Here is an 18,183-nt window from a genome sequence, read left to right as displayed (position 1 = left end):
ACTACACTGTATTATAGCACTTGCTTTCACCTACACTGTTGCCGTCTGAAATTTCTCACAGACATCGTCTTGTTGAGCATGGCCTTGAGCCTCCTCGACCCAGCGCCGGCCTTGATCACGCCCTTCCTGCCGGGCTCGAGGGGGTTGGAGCACAGCCCGACGCCGCCGTCGGAGCACCAGCCGCCGTAGCTGAAGGTCCGGCCGGGGGCGGCGCCGTCGCGGCGGAGGATGTCCCTGTCGATCCGGTCGAGCACCGGGTCGTCCTCCCGGAACTTGCGGGCGAAGGCGGCGGCGCTGAGCAGCATCCGGCGGTAGTCTCTGGGGCCGAGGTAGAGCGGGTGCTGCTTGGGCGGGGTGTCCCAGCGGATGAAGTGCAGGTCGTGGTTCACCGTCGTGTTGCGGAACCGGCGGGAGTTGCAGGCCAGCGTCTGGAAGTAGAACTCCGGCGAGGAGATGAAGTTGGCATAGTAGAGCAGCAGCGTCCGCGGCAGGTTGTCCCACCCGACGGTGAAGTACTCGGCGAACGACCGCGACATCATCGTCCACGCTGACCCTGCATTTGAAGGTATGCTTGTGATTGTTCGGTTTTATGAACGAAAAAAAACCAAACGACATACGTGTAAACAAACAATTGAACTTTTATACAATGTTTTTAGTGATCTGAAAGCCAAGATAAAAAATAAACAACGAAAAAAATATAAAATTAAGATTAAAAATTTAAAGATTAGCTTATAATCAAGACGAGGGTGAAACTGTTGTTTTTTTCCCACGAATTTTCTATATTGCCAATCAAAAATAATATCATACAGACCTCCCTTGAAATGGACATTCTGCAAAAAATTAACTAATCCATGTAGCATAGTTCTGCAAAGTTTCTAAGCCATAAACTTTATACTATATACCTACCGTTTCTTGGAAGCAAGTGATTAGAGCAAGTATAATAGCAGGCTATAAGCTGGCTATATGCTTATGTGGAGAAAAGAGAGGATGAGAGAGAGTGTAAGCAGACTGTTAGCTTGTATCCAGTTTGGGCACAAGAACTAAAAAACTATGTGAAAGTGACATGTGGGTTCTGCATTAATAATAAAGATCTAACTAGTATATAGATGTGACTAAGAGAAGACTATAAAAAATCTTATAGCCAGCTTGTTGGCTATATTAACCTTGCTCTTAGTACTCCATCAAGCTTTGTCTCAGTGGATCAAAACAAAAGCGGCTTTTGCTTTGCCGATGCAACAGCACAGCACATTGGTTGGTCTGCCTGGATTTGCCAACTCCAGAGCATAAACTAAGCACTAAAAAATTCCTCGATCTCCACTGATTCAGATCTATCTCACATTAATTAACCATCTCCAGTACATAGATTGACGCATTGGCTTGGCTTAGCACAAGCTGCTCCATTGACTTGATACGTTTTTCAGATAAAGTTTGTTTTTTTACGCCAGATTCCAAGTTAGAGTACAACTACTACCGGTCTTACAATTTATCTGTTTCAAATATAACTATTTTTACGATTCAAATTTTATACCACAATATAACTATTTTTATACTGACTCCTATGATTCTAATCACTCCTATAATTCCAGAGCCAATCAAATGTTTAAAAAGAGAATCTAATCATTTCAAATATAAAAATTGACCACCAAAATAACTAAAAGTAAACCTTTTAACGTCTGTTTAACCTAAGCTAAATAACCTAGAAATACGAGTGAGGTACTACCACGCCTCCTATTACTTCAACGACAAATAAAGCCACGAATCCAACGACCAATCTGTACAACTATACCGTCAATAGCATTGGTTCGGTGTGACAGGTGAACCGGCGCAATGTACGGTACCGTACTCACTTGTCCGGTCAGCAATGAGTTGACGAAAACGCATCCCAAATCGGTCGCTGACACGCATACTTTTTCTACCGGTCTTGCGTACCTGCAGCATGGCATGTTCTTGCCATCACCGGAGGTTTTATGATTTGTACCACTTTGTAATTTGTACTCGATCTTTTGCCTTCTTGATATAATGATGCGCAAATCTTTTGTTTATTTCCGGAAATATACTGAGAGGTCTTCGTGGTGAAACTGAGGCAATAGATCATCTCTTCGTATTTTTTTCAAAAAAAAGTCAAACTATATATTTGCAAACGAAAAATAATTTCTAAATAAAACTTTTATGGTTATGTTCTTATTGATCTCAAAGTAAAACCTAGAAAATAAACTGTGATAAAAAACCTTAAATTCAACTTCAAATTTAAGATTGAGAATTTAAATTTTAGATTATAAACATAAACAAAAACGAAAAGATGGGAGCGGTGTTTGTGTGTACCTGTGAAGAGCTTGAAGGCGGTGGGGAGGTTTCGCCGGTTGGTGGTGAGGTTCGCCGGCCGGATGAGCTCCGACCGGTCGGCCTCGTAGAGCGCTGTGTCCAGGATCACCGGCCGCGCCCTCTTCTTTCTGCAGAGCTACCATGTTTCAATCCTCTTATCAAAATAGAGCCTTTTCTAACTTTGTAGACAATAATTCGAATTCCAGGGTTTGGAATTGATGTCTCATTGATGCCAAATTGAATTGCTTTTGCTCCTAAGAAATAATTCGAACCTATTAATCTTGAAATTGATGATCAATTGAAGTGATTGGAATTCTTACATCTTCCATCCAAGATGGCTGGTGTGCTGAATGAAGTTGAGATCCCTGGGCAGCCGGGAGAACACCTCCATCAAATCTGCCAAGAAGCAGCAGATTGTTTGATTAGCACACGCCAATTTTTTAGATAAAAAGCACACGCTAATGATGGCGATTAGCTGTCGTGATTACGGGTTAAGGAAAGATTTGGCATTACCGTCCTGGGTGACGAGCGGGTAGTCGGAGGCGCTGAGGTTGACGAACCAGTCCCACCGGCGGCCGAGCCGGAGCAGCATCGCCACCGCGTGCAGCGTCGTGGACAGCATCGTCGGCCCGCGGTAGGTGACGAGGTTGGGCCGGCCGACGATCCACACGTTGCCGGCGCGGGCGTACACCGGCTGCCCGGACACCAGCTCCGCCAGCCGCCGGTGCTCCTCCGCGGGGGCCTCCCGGTCCAGGTGGAGGAGGTAGCAGTTGGCCGGGTGGTACAGCGCCGCCAGCAGCCGCGCCGCCCGCGCCGCGTCCCCGGTCGACGCCGAGATGAGGTACGCGAACGACACCGGGTACGGCGAGACCTCCCCTCCTCCTCCTCCTCCGCCGCCGCCGCCGCCGCTACCGGTATCCCTCACCGCCGCCAAGAACGGCCAGTTCTTGTACGACCTTCCGCCGCCGCGGGTCGTCAGGAGCAGCGACGGGAGGGAGAGAATCGAGAAGACGAGCAGCGCCGTGAACACGCCGGAGACCACCACCTCCCTGCCCACCGGAGACCTCATCTCACCCACCCCGCACGCATCCACCTATCGATCTCTAGCTCCTTCCGAGCTTCCGCCACCCAGCCAGTGCAGCTTAGCCCTGTACCTACACCCACCGGTTGGTAGGCGCTCCTGCGGGCGAACGGCGGCGGCCAGGACGTCGCCGGAGCTGGAGGAGAGAGACGCGGCTTGAGCAAGCTTAAGCTAGTATTAGCTTGGGAGTGGCTTCTGTTGGGCTCGAGATAAGAGCGGGGTGGGTTGGAGTGAGGTCACTGTCGGCCGGTGGTGGGGGGTGGCTGACAGGTGAGCCCACCCAGCGAAAGTGGAACCGGTTAGAGCAGGTTCAATAGTACAGACAATCGACCAGTAGCTCCAATTTATCTATAATCAATCTAATAGCTAATTTATACCATAGTTAACTATAAAATATCAATACATGGTCTCATATGTCATAGACATATTTTATCTTGAAGCACGTGTATAGCTGGTTACAAATTAGTAGCCCACTTATATTCTCTTTTTCCTCTTATCTCTTTAAAATATGATTATAGCTGGCTTATAGCCTGCTACTGTACCTTCTCTTAGAATTGGAGGTGAAGTTGTGTGTGCATTTCTGTCCTGACCAACGAACCCAAAAGCTCCTAGAATGAAAGCGCAATAAAAAAGGAGTCCAAAAATGGGTAAAAAAAATACACAACGATAAGAGTGAAAGATATCGTATGCTATACCTTCGTTCCATAATAATTTTATTTTTCGTTTTTCCGAGTCTACCATTATCTTATTTAAAAATTTATTAAAAAACTTAAAATAATTAGTCACGCATAAAGTAATATTCATGTTTTATCATCTAGTAAGAATAAAAATATTAATCATAAAAAAGTTCAAATAAGACGAAGAGTCAAAACATTGTATCAAAAAACTAAAAAACGATCTTATTTCGGAACGGAGGTAGTATATTAGTGTATGTTTATCTATAATAGTATAAAAAGTTAAGGCCCTCCGTTGATTTGATTTATTCAGAATTCGAATTGATAGTTATAGCTTTTCTGGCTAGCGACCCCTGTCCTCCTTTTTTTTTCTAAAGACGCAGCAGAATCGTCAAATGGTGCGTCCTCCTTCGCGGAAACGTTTTCAATCACACGGACTATCAGTCGCTTAAAAAAATAATCTATCAATCGATTTGTGATATATTGGATTAAAATCAAACGGCAGAGTGGCACGTGGACAATAGATCTTAAAACAAATAAAATAGATAAAGAAATAAATTGATATATTTCAAACGATTAACAAATAGCAAATATGTACAAAGTTTGTCGAAATTTATTATGACTTTGACTAGAAGCTAATTATTTTAGCTATATTAAAGTGATTGACACACATGCCATGCTACTAGGGTAATACCTCCGTTCTATAATAATCTTATTTTTTGTTTTTCCGTATCAAACGTTTGACCATTCGTCTTATTTGAAATTTTTTACAATTAATATTTTTATTGTTACTAGATGATAAAATATGAATATACTTTATACGTGACTATTTTTTTAAAAGTTTTTATACAAATTTTTCAAATAAGACGAATGGTTAAACTTTGGACACGGAAAAACGAAAAATGAATTTATTATGGGACGGAGGTAATACTTCTGATTTCAAAACCATTGAATTCATTGTTTCACCCCCACCCCCCAAGTAACAAATGTTTACAGACCGGTAGAGCATCCAACCCTATGCGGTTCTGTTTAAGAAGCTCGAAGAAATAGCTGTGAAACAATTTGTAAATGTCAAATTTTTCAGTTTTTGATTATTAATTTATTTTGTAAATTCTAAAACTATATATTCCCAAAATCTATATATATGTCAAAAGCTGAAAATTTTTCAAAGAACTGTAGCCGTCAAAAAGCTCATCAACAGGACCCATATAGCTCGAAGATTCAGAGGAGTTTATTTCGTTACAGTACACACTGCCGCAAGCAGCAGAGGTTTGCAGAGGACGTGTCCATGAAACGCTTGGCCTTCATCGCCTTTTCGCTGGGCTTGGATCTCTCACGGGGGCGCATGCATCCAATTGGATTTCGCTTTTCCACATGCTCTCGTCACATGATTGATAAGATGACAGATGCCTGCACTAACTTTGTTCATGGTATTTTATTAGTAAATATTTAATTTTTTATACACATTTAACCATTCGTCCTATTTCAAAATTTACATAATTATCAATTATTTTTATATCATTTTATGTATTGTTAAATATATTTTTATGTGTATATATACCTTTAGATATTTTACAAAAGAAATTTGAATAAGACGAGTAGTCAAACACGTATAAAAAAAAGTTAACGTCGTCAAATATTTAGTAACGGATCAACTATTTCTATTAGTGATTGTTCCTCCGTTAATTTAATTCGGCAGTGCTGATCATTTGGAGATAGGGCAGAGAGTGACTGCCCTTTGGTGCTGCCGATTGTGTTTCGCACCAGATTCTGTCTGTTTTCGGCCTTTTTTGGGTTGGTGCATTCACCTTTGGAGCAAAGGACCCCAAAAAAGGCGTATTTTTTCAATGCTCCTTTTTTCTTTTACACAAAACGATTTTTGTAGGATTTTTAAATGTTTTGGTTTATTTCTTGTAAAATTCACAGAAATTTTCTCCATTCAAAAGAAAATCTTAGGGAAAACTAAGAATAGTAAAATATCTAGTTAAACAAATCTACTTTTGCCTAATCAGCAAAATGATGTTTAAAAAGTAAAGCACACAGAATGGAGGCACATTCGCGAATGATTTTGTTGTCATTTGTTTCAAAAAAATTACTACATCCTAAAATATAAGCATTTCTAGTCTATTGAGCATAGACTAAGGTCTAAGGGATATATCAAAAGATTTACTTTTAGTCACCCCAGCTATTAATTTTTGAATTATGTATTGATTAGATTCCTTTTATAAGCATATGATTGACTCTAGAATCATTTAAAAGATTGTAATTATGAGAACAAGTCTAAAAATATTTATATTATGGTCAAAAATTGAATACTAGAAATTCTATTTTTTTTGTAATGGAGGAGTATCATATTATAATAATATAACACCATTTAAGTATTGTTCGGGGTATATTTATTCGTGGTGTTTTCATATACGAAAACCACATATTTTCGTCTGAATTATTGTGGTTTGGTCATATGCCTACACAAAAAGCTTTTGCGACCGAGAACGAGTGAAATTTTGCTCAAATTTGACGTACCATGGATATCAAAGCAGCATTCCTATCTTGGAGATCTCCTTATCTTGCACGCTATTAACCCACCGACAATGTTTTCTAGACGAGACACTATTCACTAATTACAACATTGATTTTCTGAAAGAGAAACAATCCGATGATTACAGCATCAATTTTTGTTGCCTTGAAACAAACAAACAAAAAAGAAAACACCGACTGTTTTCTGAACAATGAATCTTTGCGTTCTAACAGCTGCACCGTACAAGGGTTTCCTTCAGATCACAAATCTTTTTCCAGGTTTAATTCCCAGCAACCTGAGGTGCCTTGCACGTATGCACAGCAGTAGGGCCACCTGATGATCTTTATCTTGGCTTAAACTCGAGACAATTATTCAGAGAGGGAAAGGTTAAGCTGGTACAGCTAACTACTGACGTGGACCAAAATTTTGGGAGCACGTTTTGCCAGAATCGCCAGACACATGGACGCGGAAAATAAAAAACATGAAACAAATCAAGAGATTGGGATGAAGTCGACGCATCGACGACAGAGGGAGAAGTAGCTAACGGTGGGCCTGATATGTCTGAACTCTGTTGATTCTGGAAGGGACAGATTAAATCCTGACACTGCAATGTTTATGCTATGCAGATCTCTGCTTCTTTTTTTTTTCAGATGATGAAGGCTTTAAAGGTATGATTGTTGGTTGGCTGGGAATGGGCTGGATGTGAGCTTTGTGGTTTTCGATCTTGTTGTGTATGCTGCTAACCTGGCATATCTGAAATATGATACCAGTCTTCAGAGTTCCTACCCGCCAGGACAATTTTTTAATGATGAAACAATATCCCAGTCTCTGCGCTCAAATACACTGAACCATATTTTTCCCTTTTACTTATATTTATAAATCAAAATTTATATGTTAACTTTGGAGTTTTACTATCATAGTTGATTTTTCAGCATTTACTTTTAGAAAGTTAAGAACGTAAAGTTTTATTTATAAATTATTTTTTATTTGCAAATATGTTATTTGACTTTTTTTTGAGAAAAACTAAAAGATGGCCCCATGAAGATGCTGAAGCCTTGGGCTTTCAAATACAAGATTCTGGAACAAAATGTGTCGAAAAAGATATTAACCGGTCATGTTCAGTGAACCATTATGTATTTTATTGTTCATTTGTGTTGTTTGGGTGCCCCATGGGAAACAATGTGAAGGGTCCTATTCCTACCGTGTTAATGCAATAATGCTTGTGTTGGTAAATTTCTGGTCATCACCCTTAAATGTATTGCTAAAAATATACATGCTATATTCTTCAGTATATTAAAACAAATAATTTCAGCTACAAAATCATTAGGGGGCAAAAAGTTCATAATAACGCAAATGCTTGTGAAATGTTGATGAATAGAAAGCACAAGTAAATGGCCAGGAGCCCAATCCCCAGCGTCCTGTCCACCCTCATCTCCCTCCTGGACATCACCGCCACGGCCCAGAATACGCCGGCGGCGGCGAAGCCCAGCGTCTGGAACGGCCCGGCCTCCGCCGGCATCGCCACGGGCCGCGGGTGCGCCGCCCAGGAAGCCAGGAGCATCGACACGCCGAGGCCCACGAGCACGTCGAACACCGGCCCGCCGTAGCACCCCGCCACGGCCACCTGCGCCCCGCCGCCGCCGCCGCCCCCGCGCGACGCCACGGCGAGGTTGGCGACGAGGTCGCCCAGGGAGTTCCCCCAGGCGAGCACGGTGAGCCCCAGGGACGCCGAGTCCACGCCCACGAGGTGCGCCGCGGAGACCAGCAGCGCGAGGAGCTCGCTCGCCACGGCGTACGCCCAGGCCACGCTCATGACGAACCCCGCGGCGATACAGGCGGCGAGGTGGTGGCTGGTTGGTGGGCCGTCGGAGGCGGTGTTGAGGAACGCGAGGAGGCCGAGAATGGCGCCGGCGAGGAGGGAGAGGGTGGTGGCGAGGGGTGAGGCGCTGCCGCCGGAGGCGGCGTGGCTGCAGAGGTGGGACAGGAGGACGGGGGCGAGGGTGGCCGCGGTCACCGCGGCCGGCTTGCTCCACCGCTCCTTGCTCGCGTCCGGGATGGTCAGACGCCGTGGAAGCCATAGCGGGAGCTCCAGTACGCGTAACACCGACCAGAACAAGCTCCTGACCTTCTTCTTGGTGCCTCCACCGTCGCCGTTGCCGTCGCCGGCGTAGTAGTTGAGTAGCGGCGCGGTTTCCGGCAGGAGCGGTTCTTGGTCGGCGTAGAACTTCGTCTCCGCTACGTTGCAGAGCTCGGAGAAGGCGTTCGCCGTGTGGTCGGCCTCCCCGCCGTCGCCGTGGCCTTTGCTCGTGACGCGGTCGTGGGTGAAGGCGACGGTGACGACGTAGACGACGTAGAGGGAGGTGAAGGCCAGGGCGCCCCAGATCGTCACCTCGCCGGCGGCGAGGACGACGGCCACGGCGGCGAGGGCAGCGAGGAGAAATGACGCGTCGCGGTAGAAGCTGACCCTATCGACGGCGACCCCCGCGCCAGCCGAGGCGGATGCCGATGATGCCGAGCACCGCGGAGGACACGAGCACGGCGCCTCCCAGCACGCCGTTGAGCCCCACGGCGGTGGCCTCTCCCCCTCCCCCGCCGCCGCCGGAGGCGAACGACGCGACGGTGGAGAGCGCGTCCGGCGCGCCGTTCCCGAGCGACAGGAGCGTCACGCCGGCGATCGCTGGGGAGAGGCGGAGCAGCCGCGAGAGGCCCTCGAGGCTGGAGCAGAAGTACACCGCCGCCGTGTCGCCGAGCAGGTAGAACAGCACGGCGAGCCACGCCGCCATCATGGCGTACCCAAGAACCCGCCGCTCCTCGCCGACGACGCAGTAGAACAGGTACACGTAGTCGACGTAGCCACGAGGCTGCTGGTATCGCCGGCGACCAATCCCACCCTCGGCGACTTGCTCGCACCTGTCCCCATACCTCTCACCCTGGAGCACACCGCCGTCGCAACCCCGGATCCCATCCCTGCGCGGCGAGACGACGAAGAAGGCGAGCAGGAGCAAGAAGGCCACGTTGACGCAGGCACCGATCAGCGCCCTCGCCGGCGCCGGCGCCGGCGCCGCCGTGGCAGCAGGCGGCCTTGCCATGCATAATGGTTCGGCCGGCGCAGCGCGAGTGGCGTGTGGGGAGATCACAACCGTAGCCGACAAAACGGATCACCGCCTATCACTCAAGCCCATCAGTAGCAACGTCACTGTTAGCCCAAACAAACGAACTCTCCCCGAATTTTGTCGAATTGAACGATTTTCATTTTCAAATCTGTGTTGTTTCAAATTGTGCTTCATACGAGGGCGTCAAATGGTGGCAAGCATGACATGTTGGATGCCATGAGACATTGGATGCAGGAAAAGGATAGAACTTCTTGGATAAACGATGAGTTGGGTGAAGGAAAATTAAAGATTGGGTTGGATAGTTGCAGGAGCAGGATGGCCAGGCAAAATTCATGGTAGGAAGTTAGCATGCAATGCATCTTGGATGTCTCTGCCAGATCGGTTCGTGACATCGACTCATGACCATATGAGGGCTACACCATCCGTCTAAAAAGGAATAAACGGCAAACAACTACGGCCTCTCTTTTCGCTTCTTCTCATATTTATTAGTCAAAATTTAAATTTTCAATCTAAAATTTAGAGAATATTTTAGGGTTTATTTTTTCAGTCTTGGCTTTTAAATCACCATGACAAGTATACAAAAGTTTTATTTATAAATTATTTTTTATTTACAAATACGCTATTTAACTTTTTCAAAAAAAAAACAAACAATCAATTCACGGTGAATGGAGTACGATGGTCAATTCAAGGACAAAAAGGGCTTGTACCACGATATCAACTTGGCAAGTGTGATCAAGGTTCACATTCCCAAATCCTGATACTAGATAAAGAAAACAAGCACTATCAATTGATAAAGCAACAAAAATTGATAAAAATAATATAGATCTTTTTTTGTCAAAAGTTTAAATTTGATTTGATTTTTTTTTGAACTTGACAAAAAAAACCGAGCAGTTTGTGTTAAACTGTCAATCCAATCCTGGAAGATTGAATTTCACCAAAACTGTCGGCTTCCATCAGTTTTGTAAACTGACTCAGATATCAATATGTTTTGGTGAATCTTGAAAGGAACCAGCGCAATTTCAAACAACTCAAACATAGACGGCAAACCTTAATAGTGCTAACAAGCAGACTAGCTACAGTGGTCTTTTGAAAAAACGCAGATCAGCAGGAAATTAACACTTCCCTTTTGGTTTCTCAATTATTGGCCTGGTCCAATTTACACCATGGGTCCTGATGGGTGTCGACAGCATTCAAACCATCCTACTGCCTTTGTAACCGCTAGACTACAGGCCTGTTCGTTACCGTGGTTATAAGTGTTAAATCACTTAAAAGCCTAAAACCATCCCCAGACCTTTGAGATGTGATTTACGCAGTTTTAGGAGTTATACGAATATACGATGTTTTCCTAAGAGACATTAGAGTTCATGGTGTAGGTTAAATCTAAGCAGGCTTGCGGTAGTACCATGTACATATAACATATGCATCTTTCATGTAATCGGGAAAAAAATGGACCAAGAGTTGAGGAGACTCGAACTACAATTTTCCAAGTGAAAAAAAAAGGACAAACCTAAATTTAGCCAAAATAATTTAGACCACCGAACGAGACGCAGCTCAAATATATGAAACTGAACTAATTGCATGGCCGTGGTGCAGTTGCAGTTTTAACCATGTTGGACAGAGCAAGAAGCACATGACATACCTGGGACTGGGCGGCTGGGGGTGGGACCAGTGTAGCTGCAAGCAGCCATCACAAGCCAATGCGAGTTTTCAGATCTGATGCTGTTCACTTGAGTCTTTGTACGTAATAGCCTGAAATCTACAGCTTGGAACGGGGAGGAGGAATAGGGAGAATTGCATGGATAGACAAGGCACAGACATTAACATTACCGTCCTCACATGGGCAAAGGCAGTGACCACTTTCCAGAACTGCAGTGCAGGGATAGTCCCAGCAACAAACATCTTAAAGCTGCCTCAGAATCCAGCCTAATTCAGTACACAACTAAAGTCACCAATTTAGCACCCTGTTTCCAATCTGGGGAAAACACAAAATGATGCCACAATTGCTGAAATGTCTGAGGTACTGTATAAAGCTAGAGGGAACATGCAGTTGTGTCAAGACAGTCCCAGTGACAACCGACGGACCTATATCTGAATGAGGTAGTAGTTACATGAGCTATATACCACTGTCTGCTAAGAACAAAGGCATGCCAGAGGCGAGAGCTATCTACTTCACCTGATCAGAGGTCTCCAGCAAAAACTTGCATATTGTGCAGCAGAGTTGGTCAGTGATGATGATGATATTGTCAAGTGAATTTCACGTTGCAGGGTTCCCAGCTGGACACACAGGCGCACAATTCACCAGACCCATTCCGACCCTGAGAGCCACACGGAAGGGCGCCGTGTCCGCTTGGCCACTGGTTCAGACGCGCGCTGGACACTGCGCTTGCGTTGTGATCTGAGTGACAGTGTGCGTGATGTGCTGCAGGTGGTGGCAGAAGTGGGTTGGTCCGCTGCTGCATCGAGGCCGCCTGGTCCGCCGGAGTTGAAGGGCTCCACCTTACCCTTGTCGGCCACGGCCACACCACGTCGTGGCCCTGGCTGCGGAGGCGCCTCCTCATCGCTTGAGCTCACCGGTTTTTGTGGCGTCTCGCTGTCGTTTGTGCTTGCTGACTTCTGAGGCACATCGTCGTCGCCCTCACACTCATCGTGCTGGTTGAACTCATCTGGCTGGTAGCTGGTACTGAAATACTCCTCTACAGAGTAAAGGGGCCAAAGAGAAGGTCGTTGAAATAGGAAAGTCAGTACTAGAAAATGAAGGAAAAAGCAAATAAGAAATGGTGTGTAATTTTTTCAGAGGTATTTGATAGGGGTCATGTTTTTAAGGGTCAAGAATTCAGTAATTTCAGGTGAAAAAAGATTGTTATATTTGCAATGCATAATGAAAAATCTCGCAGCACATTCTAGTATGCCAAATATGGACCACAATAACTCAATATCCCTTTATATCCAAGTGTTTTGTAAAATTCTAAGAGGACTAGTCAAGTAGTTGATCGGTATTAAACATTATGATGGTGATGCAATATTTTTTTGTTACAAAATGTAAAAGCCTGTAGAACCCCCTATAGTAGTGTAGTTGATGTATTAACTTGAGATTGCTACATAAACAGACTGACATTGTTAAGCTACGAGAAAACAGGAGTTTATATGAAGCAACTTACCGACATATGACATTTCAGAAAGTTTAAGAAGTGCATCTAAAAGGACCTTTTCTTGTTCCTGGTTCAAGTTTAAATGTCATTGAAGTTATGAAGTGCATTATGCTTAGAATAAGAGGAGATTGGATGAAAACTTTATGCTATCATATTGAGTAATCTAATTCAACAGGGTTCTCACCTTGAGGGCCACCTTTGCTGTCCCTAAATCAGCTGGGTTTGGATTTTCCCTAAAGAGTTTCTCAACCTGTAAAAAAATAGGAGTCTAAATCAGCTCCTCTTTAACAGTTTTCTTGTAGTATCAAACATTGCAAATCAAACAAGGCCAAATGGTATACACAAAAGACGGGGAAAAGACAGAAATAGTGGACAAAGACACACCTTAACCAGATAGTCTGATAACTTGATAGTTGATATAACTAAAAATAAACAGGCAGACAACCACAAAGAGAGAGAAAGTGCTACAAAGAAAGCGGTATATGATTAATGAAAATTTAACTTCTAGGAAACGTCATTAGGGAAAGAAATATTTAAAACAGTCCAGTCAGATATAAGAGTTTACATGGAGTTCACAGTCTAGACTCTAGAGACAAGTCTAATGTTAATTATAAGGATGATACATGTACCTTGCTCAGGAGGCTGGCAGTTAGCTCAAGCTTGATGATGTCAAAACCATGTTCTATATTTCCAATAATTGGCACGATGACAGTCAGGCTCTTAGATCCCATCACTCCTTGCACTTCAGTTTTCCTTTTCATTGATGCTTTCATGTCTTGATGAATGCACAAAGGAACATGACCAGTATTTGCTTGTCTGTGCTTTAATTGGATGGGAGATTGATTGCAGCCAGTAACTTCACAAGGTAATGTCTTAGTATCAAGCAGATCATCTGTGCTACGTTTCTGTCAAAAATTATAATCAGCACACAGGGCTAGAGCGCTGGATTATGAGCAGTGAACCTTCAGCAGTTTTAGCTGATTTATTGAAAAAACTTTAACTGATTTTTACTACAAAAACAGGTATATAAGTGGCAAAACTGTATACTAAACCACAGAGGCATTCATAATTTACAGTTCCACATAAGCATAATGGCACTTTACCAATTAGCAAGGGTGGTTTCCTTCTGAATAGTGTGGATTTTTTGTGATATTAAGATCATCATCCAGAGAAAATATTATTATAATAGAAAAAGGAACACCAAAATAAACCATAATAATCCAGAATAGCACAAGTTTGTTGTTTAAGATGTTAGCTGAAAAAGAAACAATAATATACCACCTGCGCAGAGGGAACTGCCACTGGCAATTGTTCAGAAGGATAGGATTTTAAGTATGCTAATGCACACCCATTTCCAGATTTCAACTCCTTAGCAGGAACTACTGCATGGGGATCAAGGCAGTATTGATTTTTGGTCATGAAGGGTTCTTTTTTAGTCATGTAGGAGCTGCCTAATATGTCAACACTCCTGTTTCATAAGAGATAAATTGGTCAGCAGACTTAAAATCCAACAGTTACTTGATTTTAGAACAATCTCAACATATGCGAAATAATTAAAGAAAACATTGTCACCTCATGAATGGCATTGCACACGAATATATTTGTGACTCCTGAGCCAAACTGTTTGTGAATGAGTTGAATACTTGTCCATCTTTGACAATCTTATCAGGAACCATGGCACGTGTATCAAAAGCAGAATCCTTAAGACCAGAGTTGTTTGCCAAACTACAATTCCTGCTAAGTGCAAAGATATAATAAACATCTAATTGATCAGCATGAATTTTGTTTCCTGGGAGGCTGTAAGTAGATATGCTCACCGCAAAGACTTGATATACTCATTTGAAGTAACATTCACAAGAACTTCTCTGAGCTCGGCATCTGATATTCTAAGTTCTTTTCTCAGTTTAGTAAGAAGCTTGGCCTGTGACTGTAAGGTAAAAAAAATAACATTATATACCGATGAAGCAATGACAGTTGATAAATCAAAATAACTCACCATAAGAATATAGTGACTACAACTGCACAAAAGAAAGATACTCTGTCCGTTTCAAAATGTAAGGTTTTTTGGTTTTGTTCAAAGTTAAACTTAAAGTTTGACCAAGTTTATAGAAAAACATAGCAATATCTACAATATCAAGTTAGTTGCACTAAATTCATTGTATAATATATTTTTGGTGTTGAAAATGTTGTTATGTTTTTCTATAATATTGGTCAAACTTAAAGAAATTTGACTTAGAACAAAACCAAAACACCTTCCATTCCGTAATGGAGGGAGTAGTATGGAATGGGCAATAATGTGAGCCTATTTCTTCAGCACTAACAAAAAAAAATGAGGCATCAGACACCTTTTCCCCAAAATTAAGCAATGAAAGTTTTGTACAGCAGAAGTTGCATTGCATAGTGATATCTCACACTCTAACTCATAGAAACAAGTGGACAACACAGTCACACTCATAGAAACAAGTGGACAACACAATCACATATATATGGTATACCCGTGTGAGAAGTTCTGACTGAGCAAAGAAAGCTCTTAACACACAAGCATATGCTGATCGCTCCAAGCAGTGAATCTGAAATGCAGTATCTTGAGCATCTTTTATCATGGGTACAAGATCTAGAGAATCCTTAATAACTTCAACATTAGAAATGCCTGCCTTTTTCAAACCAACACTGCAACAAGAAGTGCAGCACCATATTAGTCGATTTGTTTCATGATACTTGTCATAATATGACAAATTTTTGCACAACCAAGGAGATTTGAATTTTTCAATATTAAAATGACTGTAGGAAAATGAATTCAACATTATCAAATTTAAAGGGTCATTGGAAATTTGAAACGGTAGAAAAGGTAAGATCATGAGCAATTTTACAGTCTTTGAGAAGGTACCAGGAGGTATCAAAAATTCAGTGTAAAATTTTGATACCTCTTGGTATCTAGGTATTAGGAGGTACCAAATTTTACACTAAAATTTTGGTATCTCTCAGTATCTACTCAAGGATTGTAAAATTGCTCTAAGATCATTAGTCATTATAAACATATAATTTATATTATAAAAAACAATACTACTTGATTTGCGCACCTTAAAGACCTGATATGCTTATTTGAGATAGTCTTCATGAGATACTCTTCATGCTCAGTGTCAGATATTCTAAACTCATTTCTCAGTTCTGCAAGACTTCCTTCCTTGGCCTGTGACGAGTTGATGGTAATGAACACTAAAAATAAACATATATGGTAAAAGAAAATTTATTCCATGGTGCTCAGTTTTCTAATTATGAATCATGGTTAATTGAACCTACTCACATTGGATTTGCTGACCAGGCTATTATATTCTAGGTAATTCATTGTAACTAAACAACCATAAAAATACGCAGAATGCAAGATGAGTGATAAAACTAGATATAGTAACATCAAACAATAAGAACCTGAAAAGTGAGGTCACAACCATATTCTCCTCAAATAACATGCAAAAGAACAACACTGTACCTTCTCTTGGTCAGAAATCAACGTGGGGACGAGTGTTATGTAACAAAAATGGCAACGGATCTGATACTTCATATCATGTTGGATTTTCTAACTGGTATTTTGCAGTTGAACTTGTAGAGAAAACAGAAAGTACTCATGGAAAAAAATACCCCTGATAGAAGGTCTGATTGAGAATAGAATGCTGTCAGCAGAGCAGCATATGCTGATCGCTTTATGCAGTGAATCTGAAATGCCGTATCCCCAGCATATGGTATTGCACTTGCAGGGTCTAGAGATTCCATCATTGCTTCCGTTTTACTCTGTTGAAATCAACCGCAACAATAAATTCATGCACCGTTCCATATCAATTCATTTATAGTGTATGATGACCAATTGACCAGAGTGCCGATATTTTGCACCGTGAGGAGACATGACCAGAAAATTAGATACCAAGACTATCATAAAAGCATGAATATTGCAAGGGGACACCAACATATAGCACCAAATATGCCAACTAAAAGTTGTAAACATACAATAGACAAAGGGTTCCTTTGGCTTTGGGCCCTTCCTGTGCAATGATGACACATACAATAGAATAAGAAAAAAATACCGATCATCTTTATAGGATTTCCTTGTGTAATAAGTAAAGATCAAAAGATACACACCAAGGAAAATCCCACTAATTTGATTGGTTTTAGTCATCATTCTGACATTCTGTAAAACCCCCCACAAGTTCATACTGAAACTTTCTATTATATGTAGTGTAGCACATTTCTACAGGTTCATATTAGTGACCATCATCTCCCCCCCCCCCCCCCGCCGCCTCCTCTTTCAGAAATCAACACCGTTATGAAAAAATGGAGGAGCTATCACATCAATTACCCAGCAGGATTTGGGATCATCAGGGGACACCAACTCCACACGACCACGCTGCAGAAGGGCGCACAACTGCACAAGCGAGCTCTCTAGAGTCCAGAGCATAATCAAACTCCTAGGAACAAAACCTAAGAACCCTAAGGTTGCAGAGCTCATCAAAAGCGAGCCTTGTGGCCAGACCGGAGAAGAAGCACCGATCGAAGAGCGAGCATCCCCTTCCCCTACCTGGCGATCACTACCTCGAACTATACGCCGCCCTCGATGATCGGAGCTCCCCCGCAAGGGGACAGGGGTGGGGGAGAGAGAGAGAGAGAGAGAGAGAGAGAGAGGAGGGAATCTCGTACCAGCGAGGAGCCCGGAACGGACTCCTTCCACGGCGTCGCAGCGAGGTGCTCCGGCGCGGTGAGGCGAAAGCTTTCAGGCGATCAAACTCTCGCTGCTGCTGTTGCTGCTGCGGTTTTCCCCCCTCTACAAGAAAGGCAATTTGAAAATTTTGAATCCACCCACCCACCAGAATACGTATCCTCGCAATACGCCTTCCATGCAAGGAGACGTATTTTCCTCTTTCGCCCGTCGCACGATTTTTTTTTAATTTTTTAAATATTTTTAATAAATCATTTGATTACTAAACCTCGAGGGACAATATTCTCAATGTATGAGTTTTTTGGTCATGCCACCAATACTGATATGCTATCACCCCAATGTCACTAGCATAGCAAGCCTACGTGATAACATTGGTCTGTCACACCATCAACTCTGGTGTGGCCAAAATGTTTATCCGGTGAAAATATTTTTCTTCTAAATTTAATAATAAAATTATTTATTAAAAATGTTTTAAAAAATAAAAAAGTCCACCTACACCCAACGGGGCTCCACGCTTCGCAGTCCATTCTGAAACTTGCCAGTCACCGCCAGTGGCGGCTCGGCCTTCGGAGCCGCCATTGGAACCTGCAAGGCTATAGCCTGACGCCCATTGCGTAGTGC

At 43.0% G+C, this 18,183-nt stretch overlaps 2 protein-coding genes and 1 pseudogene across 2 annotated transcripts; all 3 read right to left on the bottom strand.

The window, feature by feature from the left end:
- On the bottom strand, positions 1-3,556 carry LOC102722802 (beta-glucuronosyltransferase GlcAT14A-like). The gene is made up of 4 exons (XM_006661727.3): positions 2,836-3,556; positions 2,643-2,718; positions 2,323-2,450; positions 1-553 (listed from the first exon to the last, which is right to left on the bottom strand). The coding sequence occupies exons 1-4, from the start codon at positions 3,389-3,391 to the stop codon at positions 27-29; spliced, it is 1,287 nt and encodes a 428-aa protein (XP_006661790.2). The 5' UTR covers positions 3,392-3,556; the 3' UTR covers positions 1-26.
- Positions 3,557-7,710: 4,154 nt separating this feature from the next.
- LOC102718396 lies at positions 7,711-10,087 on the bottom strand (annotated as a pseudogene).
- A 1,458-nt stretch (positions 10,088-11,545) lies between these two features.
- Positions 11,546-17,649, bottom strand: LOC102718114. Its single transcript, XM_015841749.2, has 11 exons — positions 17,544-17,649; positions 16,494-16,643; positions 15,938-16,047; positions 15,353-15,527; positions 14,675-14,784; positions 14,430-14,591; positions 14,139-14,325; positions 13,487-13,762; positions 13,042-13,107; positions 12,867-12,924; positions 11,546-12,401 (listed from the first exon to the last, which is right to left on the bottom strand). Exons 2-11 carry the CDS (start codon positions 16,626-16,628, stop codon positions 12,004-12,006), a joined length of 1,677 nt encoding a protein of 558 aa, XP_015697235.1. The 5' UTR covers positions 16,629-16,643; positions 17,544-17,649; the 3' UTR covers positions 11,546-12,003.
- Positions 17,650-18,183: the final 534 nt, after the last annotated feature.

Source organism: Oryza brachyantha, chromosome 10, assembly GCF_000231095.2.
Source record: "Oryza brachyantha chromosome 10, ObraRS2, whole genome shotgun sequence".
Classification (NCBI taxonomy): Eukaryota; Viridiplantae; Streptophyta; class Magnoliopsida; order Poales; family Poaceae; genus Oryza; species Oryza brachyantha.
Note: the sequence above shows the minus strand (reverse complement) of the source record. Positions and strands in the feature narration are given on the sequence as shown.